At 44.8% G+C, this 17,190-nt stretch overlaps 1 protein-coding gene across 1 annotated transcript in view; it reads left to right on the top strand.

Annotated features, from left to right (window-relative positions):
- Positions 1–17,190, top strand: part of LOC104402735 (tau-tubulin kinase 1-like) — a 64,587-nt gene that overhangs the window by 29,362 nt on the left and 18,035 nt on the right. The window contains exons 8-14 of the mRNA XM_010010692.1: positions 691–783; positions 1,183–1,308; positions 2,251–2,405; positions 3,374–3,593; positions 7,097–7,272; positions 10,001–10,559; positions 16,356–16,379. Of these exons, the coding sequence (XP_010008994.1) occupies positions 691–783; positions 1,183–1,308; positions 2,251–2,405; positions 3,374–3,593; positions 7,097–7,272; positions 10,001–10,559; positions 16,356–16,379 (1,353 nt within the window). The remainder of the gene's footprint in view (positions 1–690; positions 784–1,182; positions 1,309–2,250; positions 2,406–3,373; positions 3,594–7,096; positions 7,273–10,000; positions 10,560–16,355; positions 16,380–17,190) is intronic.

The following is a 17,190-nucleotide window of genomic DNA, read 5'->3' as shown; positions in this document are numbered from 1 at the left end:
GAAAGAAGTTCTTGTCTACAGAACGTAGAAAGTGTGATGTGGGGCGGGCAGTTGAAGACCATTATGAATCCATTTTATTTTCTGGGAGATGCTAAGAAACCTGAGGTACCATTTTTGGAAGAGCTGAATAGGCCAGCTGTAGCTGGCGTCAGCTGAAGGTATATTTAGACACAAAAATGGCTGTATAATGCTTGCTATTCTGAGAGATAACATTCTAGACATTGGATGTTGAGCACCAAAAATGACTTCATGTGCTTTGACAATTTCAGCCTTAATCCCTGTGTTTCACTTTCCCATTTGCTGAAGACTTTCTACACACAGTTTGGTGGTTTGTTGGTTTGGAGTTTGTTTTTCTTAATCTGGGTTATTTTACATCCCATTAATGAATATTCCGTCTTGTATACTTGGTGATGGAGAGTCCAGTGGAAAACTTGTGCTTTGCTGTATAGATAAACTTTAATTTTCACAAAAACCAAATGAGGTTATTCAGGTGGCTGTATTGATATTGCCAAGTTTAATAAATGCTTGAGTTTGCATCTTTAGTCTTTAATCTGTCTTTTTTAATCACTGAATGGGAAGGATGACTTCTCTTCCTGCTTTCTAAAATGAGGTAGCTCATCTGGCGAGCACAGCTGGACCCCTGAGCAGCAGGGAACTTTGCTCCTCAGTCTTCATCTCTCTCTTCTCCAGGAGATGGGTAGACATGATGATCTGTGGTCCCTCTTTTACATGTTGGTGGAGTTTGCGGTTGGTCAGCTTCCATGGCGGAAGATCAAAGATAAGGTAGGAAGCCCCACCTGTGTGCTTAAGATAGGCTGCTACATGTTTATTAGCATGACTCTTATCATTCCTCTTGCAGCTCAGTGCAGCTTTTTGATGAAGGAAAGCCAGGACCTGCTTTTCATCAGATCCTGCTGCAATATGCAAACCTGCTTTAGTGTATTCTGATGCACAGTGTGGAGCTTGTCTTATTTGGATTAGCTAGACACTTTCTCATGCATATTGTTCATCACATTTGATCAAGTAACTTTGACTCTGTTCTCAAAAAGCAAACAATAAAAGTGGAAAGGCTGACAAATAAACAGGAGAGGAAGTGTTCCAGGAATGATAGGACTGTATGACTATGAAGCAATAAAAGAGATTTTTGGCTCTGAGATACTTTCTTTTTTTTTTTTTTATCAGGAGCAGGTTGGTATGATAAAAGAAAAGTATGAACACCGAATGCTGCTAAAACACATGCCTTCAGAGTTCCACCTTTTTCTTGATCACATTGCAAGCCTAGACTACTTCACCAAGCCAGACTATCAGGTAGGAACTTTTCTTTGTTACCAATCTGATGCATGGCACTCTGGATTGGCATTTGGATTTCCTAACATTTCCATGCACGTGTTCATGTCTGGCTGAGAAATACCTTTCCTAGGACTAGGAGAAAAATATTGGACTGTACAGTTCTTCAACCTCTCAAAAGCTTTTTCTTCTTCTATTACCCTGTCCAGAATAATTCTGTACTCCAGACCAGAAAGCACCAGAGTACTTTTGGCTTTCATTAAAACACAAAAGTCTTGAGATACTCCAAATGTAACAGAGTTTTAGCACAGCTTGCCCAGTGCAAAGAGCCTGTGCCAACAGTTCAACAGTCACAGAATTACAGAATCAGGCTGGTTTGGGTTGGAAGGAACCTCAAAGCTCATGCAGTTCCAACCCCCTGCCACGGGCAGGGACACCTTCCACTAGAGCAGGTTGCTCCAAGACCCTGTGTCCAACCTGGCCTTGAACACTGCCAGGGATGGGGCAGCCACAGCTTCTCTGGGCACCCTGTGCCAGGGCCTCAGCACCCTCACAGGGAAGAATTTCTTCCCAGTGTCTCATCTCAATCTCCCCTCTGTCAGTTTAAAGCCATTCCCCCTTGTCCTGTCCCTACAGGCCCTTGTCAAAAGCCCCTCTCCAGATTTCTTATCAGCTCCTTTATGCACTGGTAACTGCTCTAAGGTGTCCCTGGAGCCTTCTCTTCTCCAGGCTGAACAAGCCCAGCTCTCTCAGCCTGTCTCTATAGCAGAGCTGCTCCAGCCCTTGGAGCATCTTCATGGCCCTCTGCTCACTTTATGACATTTACTTTCATTTCTTGGTACCACTCACAGGCAAGATGGAGATTATAAGCTGTGCTTGGTCCTCATACTCATACTTCAGATTTCTTGAGAGCCACCCCCAACTTCTTCACATAAATTGATTATTTTTGTAAATTTATTCCAGCTAATCATGTCCGTTTTCGAGAACAGCATGAAAGAAAGAGGTATCACTGAAAATGAAGCCTTTGACTGGGAGAAGGCTGGCACAGATGTCTTGTTGTCCACTAGCACCTCTACTCCACCGCAGCAAAACACCAGGCAAACAGCAGCCATGTTTGGGTGAGTGTTGCAGTTGCACAAGACAGACTATTGACATCCTCAATAACAAGCTCAGTATCAGCTTGTTTTTTGAAATCTTTCAAGGCCTTTGTGATCCTGGGAAGCTGGAGCTGCATGGCAGCCAGTACTTGATTTGACTTTATGTATACTGACATGTATCTGAAGTGGTGGAATCCAGTTTCGAACCCTTGCTGTCCTGAAAACACATTTTCTACTGGGGATGAGTGTATGGGTTGGAGTCATATAAAGGGATGTATGGAGATCTTTGGCCAGATTGATGAAGCCCACATGTTTGTAGATTTTACATATTATATGGCACACATGGCTGGAGTTCCTGTGAGAGTGCCTGCTGTGAGGCAGTTGTTCCTTGCTGTGGGTGGGTTTATGATTGATAGTGAGCTGACTCCAGCAGAATGCATGCACTGGTCATGGCTCGGACACAGCTCCTCAACCTTTACAAGGTGTTTCATCTGCTGGTGCAAAGGTACACAGAGCTTGGTGCTCAGAGATGGAGATGGGTCCAAACAAAAGTTGATAAGGTCCCCAAATCCAGTGGTCTGTCTTGGTGCATTTGGGGGGGCTGCCATTAAGGAATAATGATAATCCTTAGCAATATTATAGAAGATAAAAGCTTAATATTTTAGAAAATAAAAACTATAAGGCCTTTTAAGCCTCATTTACTCATGCAAAGAGGAGAAGTTTCTTCTAAGCTAAATACTGTGTAACTGGCATTTCTGAAGAAGTTTGTAGCCTGCATATAAAGGGTCCCAAGGTGCTTTCACTGATCCACTCCACTGTCTTTGTGACTGTAAGTTAGGTGGAATCCTCCTGTTCTGTTTCAGATTGTCATTTCTGGGATGCCTGATTTTTTTAACCCCAAAAGCTGCTAAGGAATTTCTATGGGCAGAGTGGTAGGCCGCCTTCTTTAAGTACAAATAATTTTACTTCTCTTCTTGTCTCTTCCATAGGGTGGTTAATGTCACTCCGGTGCCTGGGGACTTGCTTCGTGAGAACACTGAGGATGTCCTGCAGGGTGAACATCTGAGTGACCAAGAGAACGCTCCTCCCATCCTGTCAGGCCGACCAGTGGAAGGTCTTGGTCAGGCTCCAAACACCGCGTTCAATGAGGGGGAAGTTTGGGAAGAGACGGATGTGAATCGCAACAAACTCAGGATCAGCATCAGCAAAGTAAAGAACATTTCTTTACCCCTGGTGGCTGTTGGATTTAGGGAAGTGGATTCATAGACTGCTAGAAACTGCTTGGATCCATTACATCCAGTGTAGTGCAGCCCAAAAAGCACTGTAGAATTTCCATGTGGAAATTGGAAATTACAAGCAATTTTTCCACAAAGCCATTGGGATTAATTTGCATCTTCATGCAAATTACATTTTGGGAGCCAATAATGCTGGAGTGAATCATTTGTACAATCGTTATATCAGTATCTAGGATCTTGCTAACTCAAGCAGTGGAATTCTAGTCCTTGCACAGCTGATGCAATGTCAGAAATGTCCCAGGTTTGGAAATTATAAACCAAGATTTGATTGTGTCCTAAGCTCTTGGCTAAATACATTTCATCAGAGATGTCTTCATAAGCCATATTTTTCTACATCTTGAATCATTACTAATTTTTCACTTCCAATTTTTTAACTTTCTGTTCTAAGGGTAGCACAATCTATAAAGAGCATCTAATGGTGTTTTCACCCCTATGAAGAGTCAGAGAAACTATCACTTAATGTTCTCATTTTCTGCATTCTAAGATCATACTAGACTTTTTAGCTTGCAGGAAGTATATATACTTCAGTTGGTTTTCTTCATAATCCCTAAGGTGTTTCTCAGTTGTTTCTTGTAAACGTTACCTAATTTCTTGGAGGCATCCCCACTGAATGATGATTTCATAGTAAATGTTAAAGTGTGAGAATCTGCCAGTTAGTTTAGATCAACTTACATATTGTAAGTAAATTAGTATTTGTTGTGTTGGTCCCAATTCTGATTTAAAAATCAGAATGCCGCATGGCATGATACGCGATACATACAGAGTCTGTTAACAGAGAAACCTCACTATATAGACTTAAAATCTTATCAGGGATGTCAGATGCACTTCACAAACCTGTCTTTAATGGGCTAGCATGTTAAATCTACCAGTCTTCTGTGTCTGACAAGAATTCACTTAGGTCTCTCCTGCCACAAAGGTAGTCCATTCAGCCCTAGAGATATCTCCACTATCCTTAGTCTTATTAGAAAACATTTTTCTTGGACAAGAAATAATCTCATCTAACTTGCTTAAAATTCTCCAATGCAAATCACTTGGATCAAGATGTTATCTGTATGGAACATTACCAGTGGCATCCCCCCAGTTCTTCATCTCTATCTGGGGAACTATGTGCATTCCCAGAAGTTCTCATTTGAAGGCACATAAATTAAGAACAGGCTGGCAGAGTGGAACAGTTCTGTTTCCCCAACATACCAAAAAAAAAAAATAGTATTACAGAAAGTCCTAGTAACTCCTGTGTGTTTCCCTGTTCCTTTGAACCACCAGCTGCCTTGGTGCTCTTCAGTCCAACTGAGGTGTTGATGAGGGAGTCCCAAATGTCCTTTCTGCATGCCAGTCGTACGTCATGGCTTAGGTACCCAGCACTGTCATTCACAAGCCCTGTCATAACAACAGCTAGAGACAAGAGAGGCTTCTACAAGATCCACAGCATGACCAGGTGACTCTTCTGCCAAGAGAGATGCTATTTCTTGTCAGTGTACTGGCAAAGTTGCTTAGGGAGTTAGTCAGCGTGGCAACGAGCGCTTCAGTTCTGACAAGCTCTGTAGCTACGCAGCAGTCTGTGAAATAGAGCCCAGGGCATCGTGCTCTCCAAAGCTAAAGAAATCTGTCCTTTCTGTCTGTGAGGGTTATCTTTAGTCTGACTGTTCTCTGAGAGAAAATCAGGTTTTATTTTTCAGTCACAGTCACCACATGAAGAGACATAAAGAAAGGCGGCTGCAGATTTGATCTGTAAGGGCACAGCCCCACCTCTGCTTGTGATCTCAGGCATCCCTTGTGTCTTTCAGAACTGCAAAGGCAGCTGGTGTGTAACACACCCTTCTGCTATTCACAGCTTCACCATCCTTCATCTTCCAGTCTTGCAGCACGAGAAGTAACTCTGGCTCTCCCTGTCTTGCTCTTTGTATTTAGGCGATGAGTAGATCTTGGTATGGTTTTTTCTCCCCAATACCTCTCCAAGGTCATTCTTATTTCTCTGTTCACACAGCTCAGATGTCCTTCTATTCTACTTTTCCCATTTCTCTGTTAAGGACAGTTTTTCCTTGTTTACTGTCACTGACCTCTCTAAGTCCTCCTTCTGGATCTCCTTCCTCCACTGGATCGAAGTTCTTATTCTGTGTTTCTCAGGAGCCTCTTCCTTTTCTCCCACACCCTTCCCCAATTCTCTGCTCTTGGGTATTATCAAGTTGCCTGTTACTCTACAGCTTCATCAGAAATTCGCTCCTCCCACAAATACCTTTGACCTTCACTAACCTTCTCCTGGCCTGAATGGGTTACAGATTAAATCATTGTCATCTATTCTGCTTTTCCTATGATGCCTGAAAGTTCTCCGCCCTTCCTAGCTGCAAAGGCTCTTTAGTTATGCATTCCAAACCCAGCCTGGATGGTTTAAATCTGCTCACTCACAGACACTGACTGACTTGCCGTATACACAGTAGCTGCACAAAGGCAACTGTCTTGATCAGCAGCATTTTGCTGAGAAGCCTGCTTACATTCAGAGCCTCTGCCATTAATAGAGGACAAGTGAATGCAGGGCATGCTGCAGAAAAGGGTGAACACTCTCCATACTAGCAACTCGCACTGGCACCTCAATGCACATCCCCACCCAGAGGCAGCGTGTGGCTGTTGCATGCCTGGCAGCACACCAGGGTTGAATGCAAATCCTAGACTGCTGTTGCATTCTGCCTCTATGCTTTTGCTTAAGCAGGTCATCTCTTCTAAGGGGAAGCAGTGCAGTGGAAGGCAGAAGGTAGCTGTGTTAGTTACCTACTTTTGCTCCTTAACCTATCAAATTCCTTAAGGCCATATGAAAACAGAAAACAAGTACTGGTAGTGTATGAACACTCAATGCTCACAAATGACCATGAACATGTTCAGGTCCCTGCGTGACCGTGGATCTGTGGAAAGCTCTTGCAGATCTTATGGTTGAGTATATGTCTGGGGAGATTTTGTGTAGAGGACCAAGATTAAAACAAGAACAGAACCACAAAAGTCCCAAACCACCCTGGGAATTAAGACATACCCGAGTCATGTCAAGTTCATCAAAAGTGAAAGTATGTGCATTGTAATATAAAGCATAGAGAAATACTGACAAATAGGGGCTCTCGGGCATCTGGGATAACCAGTGTTTGTGTGTGCAGTAGGTTAGCCCATGGTAACTCTTTGGATTGACTATTCAGGGTAACTGAAATGCAAAGGCTGCCTTATAAAGATGTTTAACTATTTGAATGGATTTAAAATCCATACCTTGTTTTAATACTGGATAATTGCCAGGGCATATGGGCCCTTGCATTCCTTCAGTGTAGACTGTGAAAATGCAACTGGAACTGTATCCTAGAAGAAAGCACTGAGCAACAGCGAAGGATGGGAAATAAATGTCCTTGGTCAGAATTTGAGGTTCTCTGTGTTTACCCCCTACAGACTCAGTGCATGGTGGAAGAGGAGCAGAGGAACGGTGTCTGCCCCAGCTCCCCTGTCCGAGTGCCTCCGGAGTCCCCCACCGCCCAAGCGCGCTCCCTGCGGTACCGCCGTGTGAACAGCCCGGAGTCAGAACGCCTCTCCACTGCTGATGGCAAAGCAGATCCACATGAAAGAAGGTTTGCTTACCCTCTGTAGCCTCATGGTGTTTAGCAGTGTCTTGAGGATTGACTGTTGAGACCGGCTCGATCATTAGATCCAGGCGCTGGAAGTTCATTTCTGATGGGAGGTGTTCATGGGCTTCATGATCTTTCTGATGAGACACTCATGTCTCTTAATAAGGAGAGTTAGTGGGAATGATTCTTATCCTGTCTCTGGACAGGAAGAACTCCACAGATGGAGGGGGCAACATTTGTCAGAGGGAAGGCAAAGCATCAGATCAGAAATAATGTGAATAGTCACAAAGCTTTTGGGTGGCCTGAGATGGGAGGGAAAAATGGATCTGGTTAGGGTACATACAGGGATTCATGTATTCTGGGAGCGATCTGTTGATCCTGATCTGGTGGATTTCATTATTTCATTATTTTCCATTAATAGTACTGATAGTATTCATTCTTCAGCATATAGCATTGTACTTATTTGCATGTGAAAAGTACACATTACACCCAGATTTTGAGGGTCATGGGAATACCTTCTCTCAGATCCACAGCAAAGAAATAAAACAGCAAGATTAGTGAAAAGAAGCTTTTAAAGTATTGTGTGCTGGAGAAGATGTGTTACAAGACATAAGCCCCTTGGTGCTGGTAGCCCCCTTCACGTCCTTTGTTAGTCTGTCTTCCTCTGTCCCTTGGAAGTCAGGGCATGGGCTGTGGTTGCAGGAATTACTGGTGAAATGGACCCTCTAAAAGAGGTAGGGGGGAGACAGGACTTCTCAGAGACAAGCTGACAGACTTGAGCCAAGAGGAAAGGCACAAGGAGACAGTAGCTGGAAACAAAGAAGGATCAAAAACAACTAGAGAGAAGATGCGTCCCTAGCACTATCCCAGTCTGTTAGGTACTGGTTTATCCTGAGTGGCTGTGGGAGCTGTAATGCTTCTTTGTAATTCAGGAAAGATTGTGTTGCTATTAATAATTTAGGTTTTAAATAACAAATCTTGGGTCTTGCTACGTCTTCCTTTTCTTGCTCAAAAGAAAGGCCATTTAAAATAGGAAGGGAAAAAAGCCATTTATAGCAGTCAGCAGCACTAGTCCTGTATATTCACTGAATATATATATGAACAGCTTTTAACTCCTTCCTTTATTTCTCCCACTCTTCCTCGTCTACTCAGCATCATGCTAGCTTAATATAGAAAATGTGTATTCTCCAAAACACATCCCTTTCTTATGTGTTCTTCCTTCAGCTCCTGTTTTTAAAATCAAGATCTTTTTTCATCTTTCAGGTGGCCTGCACCAAGCATAGTGCACATACAATATTACTCTGCCACACAGTCTTCCCTTTATCCTGGTTTTGTCTTTTCACAACACAGACCTGAATCCCAGCATTGGGAAATTCTTAAACTCCAGGAGCCTCTCTTCTGCTGCAGAATGGATTAAGATATTGACTAAGTCCAGAGTTGTTTTTTTTAGCAACAGCTCTTTAAAATCTTGTTGTTCTTCACAAACACAGCATAGGTCATTCTTTCTTTCTTTCTTTGCATATTTAGTGTTCCCTGTTCACAATGATGTATTTGTAAGACTTTACAAATGCAGCCCTGCTTCTTTCACATCCATCAGATGGCTTTGTTTTTACTTACAACTTCCTCTATATCACCCTTTGGTTCACTTCGTTCTCTAATACCCCTTTCTTCATAACAAATATTTCATTTTTGCTTGTAATTCTTTCCATCTCAGCTCTGCCCTTCCATGGTGTTAAAGTTTTGCTTAGCAGCCCTCACCCAATGGTCCATCACTTTTCTGTTGCCCCTTATGCTTTCTCACGCATGGAAGGCTTTTCCCAAAAGAGTCTATAAGGCTCCTATATGGTCCATGTTGAAATCCTTTCATAAAGCACATTGCAGCTGTCTTTTGCAGGGCAGCAGACACTGGTTTGTGCAGCAAGCTGCTAGCCTCTGGGATAGAGAAGTAAAGCAGGTGCAGGCCAAATGAGAAGCATGGGTCATAACACTGTGGAGCAGAAAGACAAATGCCACTGGCTTTTTCAGCTGAGATGCTGCTCAGGGCCACTGGGGCACAGGGAGCTTCCAGGGCCTCTTCAAAAGGAATTTCTGCATGGCTGCAAAAGCTGCTGCTTAGACTGTGAGCTACTGAATGTGATACTACTCTTTGCAAAAAGATTCTTGCCATGTTTCCTTCCTAGGGGTCATCCGTGCACAATGGGATCAAGGATTCTTGCTGTCTTCAAAGAACTTCTGTGGTCACCTTAGAGGCCTCAGTGGCCACCACCGAGGCAGCGCAGTGCAGTTGAAGAGGTCATAGGAGCCCAGCAGAGACACTGTTAAGTCAAACAGTAAATTTAGTATTTAGAATCATAGAATCCCAGACTGGTTTGTGCAGGAAGAGACCTTAAAGCTCATCCAGTTCCAACCCCCTGCCATGGTCAGGGACACCTTCCACTAGAGCAGGTTGCTCCAAGCCCCTGTGTCCAACGTGGCCTTGAACACTGCCAGGGATGGGGCAGCCACAGCTTCTGTCATCTACAAGGAAGAGAGATGCTGAAATGGCTGTCATACTGAAGCACTTTAGGGCAAACATCTTTATGCATTGTAGATTCTAAAGAAATACTTGTGCTTAAGCTTGTCTTTCTGAAGCATACCAAGAAATGTGTGAGAAGGACTATACAACTCTTATGGTCCCTAACTTTAACCACAAACCTGATGTATTTTTAATGGCTTCATGTTCTGTCTTTAGATCTCGAATGGATTTACCTGGGTCTCCATCACGGCTTGTGTGCTCCTCCCAGCCAGCCCAGATGCTGTCCATTGATACTGGCCAGGCTGACCGGCAGGCAAGTGGTCGGATGGATGTGTCTGCTTCAGTGGAACACGAAGCCCTCAGCAATGCTTTCCGCTCAGTGCCACTTGCAGAGGAGGAGGACTTTGACAGCAAGGAGTGGGTTATCATTGATAAGGAGACAGAGCTGAAGGACTTCCACCCAGGTGCTGAGCCAAGCACCTCTGGAACCACGGATGAGGAGCCTGAGGAACTAAGACCAATTGAAGATGGTGAGGAGAGAAGGCGCCTGGGGGCAGATGCTGCTGTCAGGCCAAAGACGCACGACGGGCGAAGTCGGGGTATGCAGCCTGTGACTGAGGAGGACAGTTCCCACAGACATGAAGGACCTTCTCAAACAGTATCTGACAGTAAACACGAACAGCAGACAGGAAGTCCAGCCCACTCCCCCCTACATTCAGCACCAGCTATCCGACAAAGGAGACGAGAATCTGAACCTACTGGTCCTCAGAGACAGGTAAGATCCCTGGGTCTGTATCTTGTTGCCTAGCATATCATCATCTTAGGAAACCTCAGCTGTGCTGGCGAAGTCTGTGGTTCGAAGCATGGATGCTCTTGTGAAACTGTTTCTGACAGTGCTTGCAAATGTTGTGAACACCTTAGAAGTGTTCTGTATAGCTAGTAACGTTGTCCCCTACTGAGGACACACTGTTATCAAGATCTTTCAGCCATTTTGGCACAGGGACAAGAGGAAAGCACTGTTGTGATTGTGGGTATCTTTAATCAGTTCCCTATTGCTCTCCCACAGTGTTTTGTTAATAACTGCTTAGTTCTATGGAGGTGTTGCTAGCAAATCTTCACATAGTTTCTCATCAGGAACAGCAGTGTATGGGAAGAGAATGCTCTCCAGTCTAATCCTCCATCAGCACTGGGCAGGCCTGCAGCAATGCAGATAACACAATAACTCCCTGAAATGAAACCTTCTTCTAAATACCTAATAAAGCTCAGAGTAACCAGCACGCACATCCCATCAACCTTACTTCAGTGACTGGCATTGCTGTTACCAGGTATTTATTCACAGAAATGTTCTTGACCTACTGTCTTTTTTCCAGATAGTTGTAGAGGGCTTTTTTTCTTCCAGTTTTACCTTTTATTTTTCTCCTGTGGTCATCTGAAGATATAAAGAAATTCAGTTTTTAGTGGGAGCTAGTTTATTGGATTACATGAAAAAACATGATATACTTTTAGGTTCAGAGTTCCTCTATTACATCTAATCTTCACTTCTCAGACAGCTGTCACAGAGTGTCCACTGCAAGAGACAGTAAAATTGTTCTCCTGAGGGCTTTATGTATTTGTGTGTCAATGAAGATCTCTCATGTCCATGGGATCCATAAGTACATCAAGGAGCAAGTGAGTCTCAGGTCATGTACACAGTGATACCCTTCTATAGCAGATGTTTGTGCAGTCTGGAAGATGGTAATTCCATCTCCCATTCCTTCTTGTCCTCCAAGGGAGTGTTCACTGGATGTTAAAAGAATATTCTTCTGTGCAGGCCTTGCCCAGATTCTTTTCTTCTCTGGCTCCCAGAGAGGTATAAGAAAAAAAGGACTGTTACTTTTGGCAGCAAAACCTCAATGATATAAGAAACTATATGAAAAGAATAAAGTCAAATCCTTGACTTCCAGGCAAGGGTGCACCTTGCTAAGGTGTATGAGGCTGCAGCATTTACAGGAAAGGTAGAAATACTGGCAGCAGCACCAGTGAGGCTGTCCTGCTAAGCACAAAATAGTAGCAGTACATGCTTTTCCTGGAGACTGCATCCAGTGGCAAGGTTCCTAGGTGGAGGTGTTTGCTGTATAAAGTCAATATGTTGGATAATCTACATATCTAGAGGTTGCATAGGCAAGATCAGAGAGTTGGAAGGGTCTGTGTATGAATTTGCTCTGGACACTTATGATGCTGGTCAGTGCAAGATGCGATGAATGGTGGCAAGAACCAGGTGTAAGAATCATCAAGAGACACTTCAATGACATATATAGTGTAGCTGAAGTAGGCTGGAGGTGCCTTCCTGGCCATGGCACATAATCCTGCTGTGTGAAATGACTGGGGGAGTTGGGTATGATGCAGTATGAAGGCTGCTTATCACTGCACAGGGATACTTACAAAGCAGGCCAAAAAAAAATAGAGATGAATGGGATTCTGGGGCTCACTGGTAATATATTAGACAGCTTTGGTTCTCCAGCAGACTGTGCATTTTATAACTGCTATGTTCTGAAATACCCTCTAGTTTCTCCTGGCTGGCTTTGTACACACAGACCTGTACTGGACTTTCTTGGCTGGCCAGGATTTAGTTGTGCTTCCTTTGATGTTGGGATCTTTCATTTGCCTCTGTGTACACAGCTTTACAGTGACATTCACATTTTTCCATTTGCTGTCACAAAACTGACTGCTGACTCAAAGGAGAAGTGACTTGGTGCCTACAGGAAAGCAGAGAAGTCTTGAGTACACCAGAGATGGAGGGACAGTTGGTTGGAGCACTAATAAATTTATAGAATCATAGAATGGTTGGGGTTGGAAAGGACCTTAAGATCATTTAGTTCCAACATTTCTGCTTCTCTGGGCAACCTGTGCCAGGGCCTCACCACCCTCATAGTAAAGAATTCCTTCCTAAGATCTCATCTAAATCTCCCCTCTTCAGTTTAAAGCCATTCCCCCTTAACGCCATTCCTGTCCCTACAGGCCCTTGTCAAAAGCCCCACTCCAGGTTTCTTGTTGGCCCCTTTAGGCACTGGAAGCTGCTCTAAGGTCTCCCCTCTAAGGAGCCTTCTCTTCTCCAGGCTGAACTAGCCCAGCTCTCTCAGCCTCTCTGCATAGACATGTCTTCATATATCCATGCTGACTGCTCTCAGTCACCTTCTTCTCCTTCATATGTTTGTAAATGGCTTCCAAGAGGATTTGCTCCATGGCCTTTCCAGGTTGCACAGCCTGTAGTTCCCCAAGTTGTCCTCATGTAGAACTCAGATGTTTGTTCAAATGAACAGTAGGAAGAAAGATGTTGTAGTGCAAGTGTGAGGGATGGTGGTGTCCTCGTGAAACTGTGGGTGTAAGAGGGAGCAAGTATGAACTAATGCTGCTGTGGGGAAAGTCAAGTGCAGAGGAGGCTCTGAATAGCCTGGGCGAGTTTCTGACCCAAAGATTCTCACATACTAGTTATCTCCCAGTTTCAGCTGACAAGGCGGCAGCTCCAGTAGAGCATAGACCCTGCGGGAAGCCTTGTTATAAGAGGATAGGTCTGTTGTGAAACTATGTCCTGGCCCTTCTGTCTGTGCAGCACTGAGCACCCAGCAAGCTGTTCAACAGAGCTCTTGGGGTTTGCTTTGATGTGTGTGTTTCAGGAATGTACTAATAAATCTCTGCTTGCTTTTGTGCACTGATGTGCAGATAGAGCTATAGAAATAGCTAAAACTGAGTGGAAAAAAGCAATTGAACCTGCACTTCTGTTTACATATTCATTCTGATTTAGGATTGCTGTTATTGTTGGAAGTAATTTATAACAATGTAATTTAAGTCTGACATGCTCTTGAAGACATCGAGTAAATTCACTGACACTTGGCAGGAGTGGCAACTAGCTCCTGCCTTCGCTGTTGGAAAGAAATACAATTGATCATACATTGATGAGTTTAGCAATTACTTCTGAGGACTGAAAACTGAACAGGGCTTGGTCTGGATTGTATTTTGGACACTGGAGTAGTGATGAGGGAAATCCTTGTCAGTGCCAGCGTGCCTAGAGACAGCAAGGGGGTAGGACAGAAATTACAGCTTCCCTAGCGCTGAGGCAGAAAGAAGAAAAGCTGTGCTGAAATCATCAAGCAGTGGGTAGAAGCAAAGCACAGCAGGCTCTCAGGTTTATAACCTCAGGATTATAAACCTGAGAGAAGAGGTGGGCTGGAAGAGGAAGGCAGCAGGAAAGATGAGATATGAAGAGGTGCTATGTGTCTTGGTTTCCTTTCCCTCCTACACCATCATCCGTGAGCTGCTCTGAGGTGCCATTTCTCAGTGGGCATTTCTGTTTGCAGAAGAGGAGCAGGCTCATAGCCCCTCACTCAGTGTAATTCCCATTGAGCTCCACATGGTGCCTGTTGTAGATGATGTGGTTCTTTGACATTCAGCTCCTCTGGCTTCCCTCCACGTGAGAAGAGCTTGCCAGCTGATGGAGAAAGGTGTATGTAGACTGACCTATGTCCCTTATGCTCTTCAGATTGAAGGTTCCTGTCCATCCATGTGTTGGGAATAAAGGACCAGCAAAAGGGTGATGTTATAAGAGTATTGTCAGGTCTGCTCATTGTGTGTGTATATATACATATACACACACACTCACAGAGGTCATAACTATCAAAGCCTTAAGCTCAGTAGAAATTCCTAATTACATTTTGTAACTTTAAAATATATTTAGCTTTACTAACATCACATTTTTCTGGGACCTCACATGAGAGGTGTCCCACTGCTCCTGTCCAAACAGAGCAGAATAGGCCTGGTGGAAGGTGGTCCAGCCTGACTGCTGCCAGTGGCAAAGGGATAAAAGGGGCAGCATCTCCAGCACTGATTGTATAATTTAAACATTATCAGTGAAGAAAAGTGACATGTCTGTAACCTCAGCTTTAGCCAGGAGGCAGCAATACCAAAGTGTGCTTGCTGGTGGAGTGCAAGGTCCTTGGTCCTGTGCTGTAAAGGAGGTCCATCTGGGTAGTTGGAGTGATCCTTTCTGATCTGAGAAGTCTTTACCATGTTGGGATGATACAATCATTGGACATCATACAACATGCTGAGCCCAAACATGGAGCAAAAAGTAATAATAAGAATTCCAGTATACTTAGTTGAGCAGTACCCAGGACTGAATGTCTGCACCATCTACATAAAGAGATGGTTGTCTTTGTGAGAAATCAGAGCTGCTGCCTGGAATTACTTTTTCTCTCAAATACTCTGTATGACAGCATTACATTATTATTATCTGAGTCTGATCCATGCAGTGACATGCAGTACATGTAGGACTGTGAATAATTGCTTTTCACATTTAATGCCCACCACAAGCTGAGTAGTTCTCAGATGCTTATGAAGATAAGATACCTGCCTCAAAGCACTGCAGAGATATTGAAGGTGACAGGAAGGAGATGAGACTGGATGAACTTCAGCTCTTTTTCTTGTATCGTTTGCAAGGGCAGCATCTCTAGTAAGGTAAGGAGAGCAGTGCTGGTGTAAGAAAATACAATACTGCCTTTTCACATTTCCCGCTTATGTTGTGAAACCTTCCTAAAGGAAATGCAGTACAAGGAAGGGAATGGATTTGAAAGGGAAAATGTAATTCCAGGAAAAATGACCTGGGTTTGGAAGTTGAGGTTGCCAGCCCCTGTGAAAGCCCTGTTTCGCAGCAGAGGTAGAAAGCAGAGGAAGGGCTTAGTGTTTTCAGGGTGAAGTCATTCCTGTAATGCCTCTTTCTTCCATTCAGTTTGTAAAGGGAAGGTAGGGACTGCGATCTCATCCTGGCACAAGCTGTTCTCTGTGAGTATACCTTCCTCCCTTTCCTGGCCATCCTAGGATCACAGAAGCAGAAAAGGGACCTAAGAGCACATCTTCTCCTCGTTTCCTCCTGTGGCTCTGTGGTTTGAATTTCTCACTGAAAGGAGAACTATGCCTGCCTTTCCAGCTGCTGCCTGTCTCCTCCAAACTGGAAGCATTAACACTCCCCCTGCAGGGACTCAATATAAAAGTGTATCGGGAGGCCAGCAGCATGAGAAAAGGAAAGTCCACTAACAAACAGCCCCCAGAGTTGCCTTTGCAAATCCCTGGAGCGAGTTTTAGTAAGAGTCCTTGCAAGAACCCCTGAGAATCCCTCACTTTTAAATACATATAATCATTTTAGCACCAGGTGTTTTGCCTTCTCTCATACACATATTTTCCAATGGGTTTCTTACCTATACGCAAGGTCTATGAGTAGCCTAATGACAAGCTGAGTGGTGCTAGAGGAACAGAGAGGTGAGGCATGTGGCCTGAAGAGCCAGAGGAGGGGACTGACTTAGCAGAGGCTGACACTGCTGGTGTCACTATGTCTGCGCATGGCTGGGGAGAGCAAGGCAGGATCCCCGGGAATCTGTAGGCACAGAGCGGTAGCTAGAGCCCCACACAGGGCAAAAAAGCATTTTTCATCCGCCGGCGAAGATGTCTGCAGCATGCGCATCACAAACCAGGGGCGAGTCAAGTCTTTGCCTGACACCTTTTCCTCCACTCTTCTTGGTCTTTTTCAGTTGGAGGAGGACAGGCCTTCTCAGCACTCCCTCCCGAGGTACAGCCCCCTGAGAAGACTGGCGTCCTCCGTTTTCTCCTCCTCAACCCTGGAGACAGAACACTACCCTCACGTTGGTGGCACTTTCATACAGCGCAGCCGTTCGGCGGAGAGCAGCCCCGTGCGCATGCCCCACCGCAGGCACATGCCCCTCACGGCAGGAAACCACAGACTCATGCCTTCCGTCCTCCGCATTTCCAGGTCCCAGCTCCAGCAGGTGTGGGCCCGCTTCACACACAAAACATAGCCTGGTCAGGGAAGCAGCAGCCTCCATAATGCAATAATAGATCCCACCTGCCCACAATGTGTCACCACTTAATGCAATATTGAATCCCAGACAACACTGGACTGAGGTACCTGTAACTTCCAAAGCCCCTGCAACCAGACCCCACCGAGACTGAAAACATCTGCCTTTCTAAACCTCCCAGCACCCTGGGCGAGGGGTGGCAGCGTGGCCGAAGAGGAGAACGCAGAAGGGGAACGTGTGACGTGTGAAAGAGGTGGATGCCAGGGCTCGTCTCAGAGACTCCCTCACTGCTGTGTCCTGCAGCCTTGGGGTAGGAAGTGCAGGGCTGCCTCGCTGAACACGGGCGATCAAGCCACAAACAATGTCTAATTGTGACTGGAGGGGAGAGACTGTGGAGGTATCAGCAAGCGTTGTCTTCCCCGGGGCGAGTTGGTTCAAGCATCTTTGTTGGTATCTTACACTAGGCCAAACCTAGAAGTGGTTTTATTCTATATCTAGATATAGGCAGACTCCCACTGGAAGCTCATCTGAGGCAGGACCTCAGGATCTGTCCCTCTTGCGGAG

The sequence above is a fragment of the Nestor notabilis genome, unplaced genomic scaffold, assembly GCF_000696875.1.
Source record: "Nestor notabilis isolate BGI_N333 unplaced genomic scaffold, ASM69687v1 scaffold6163, whole genome shotgun sequence".
NCBI classification, from domain to species: Eukaryota; Metazoa; Chordata; class Aves; order Psittaciformes; family Psittacidae; genus Nestor; species Nestor notabilis.
The sequence above is the reverse complement of the archived record's forward strand: the minus strand, read 5'-3'. Positions and strand labels throughout refer to the sequence as shown.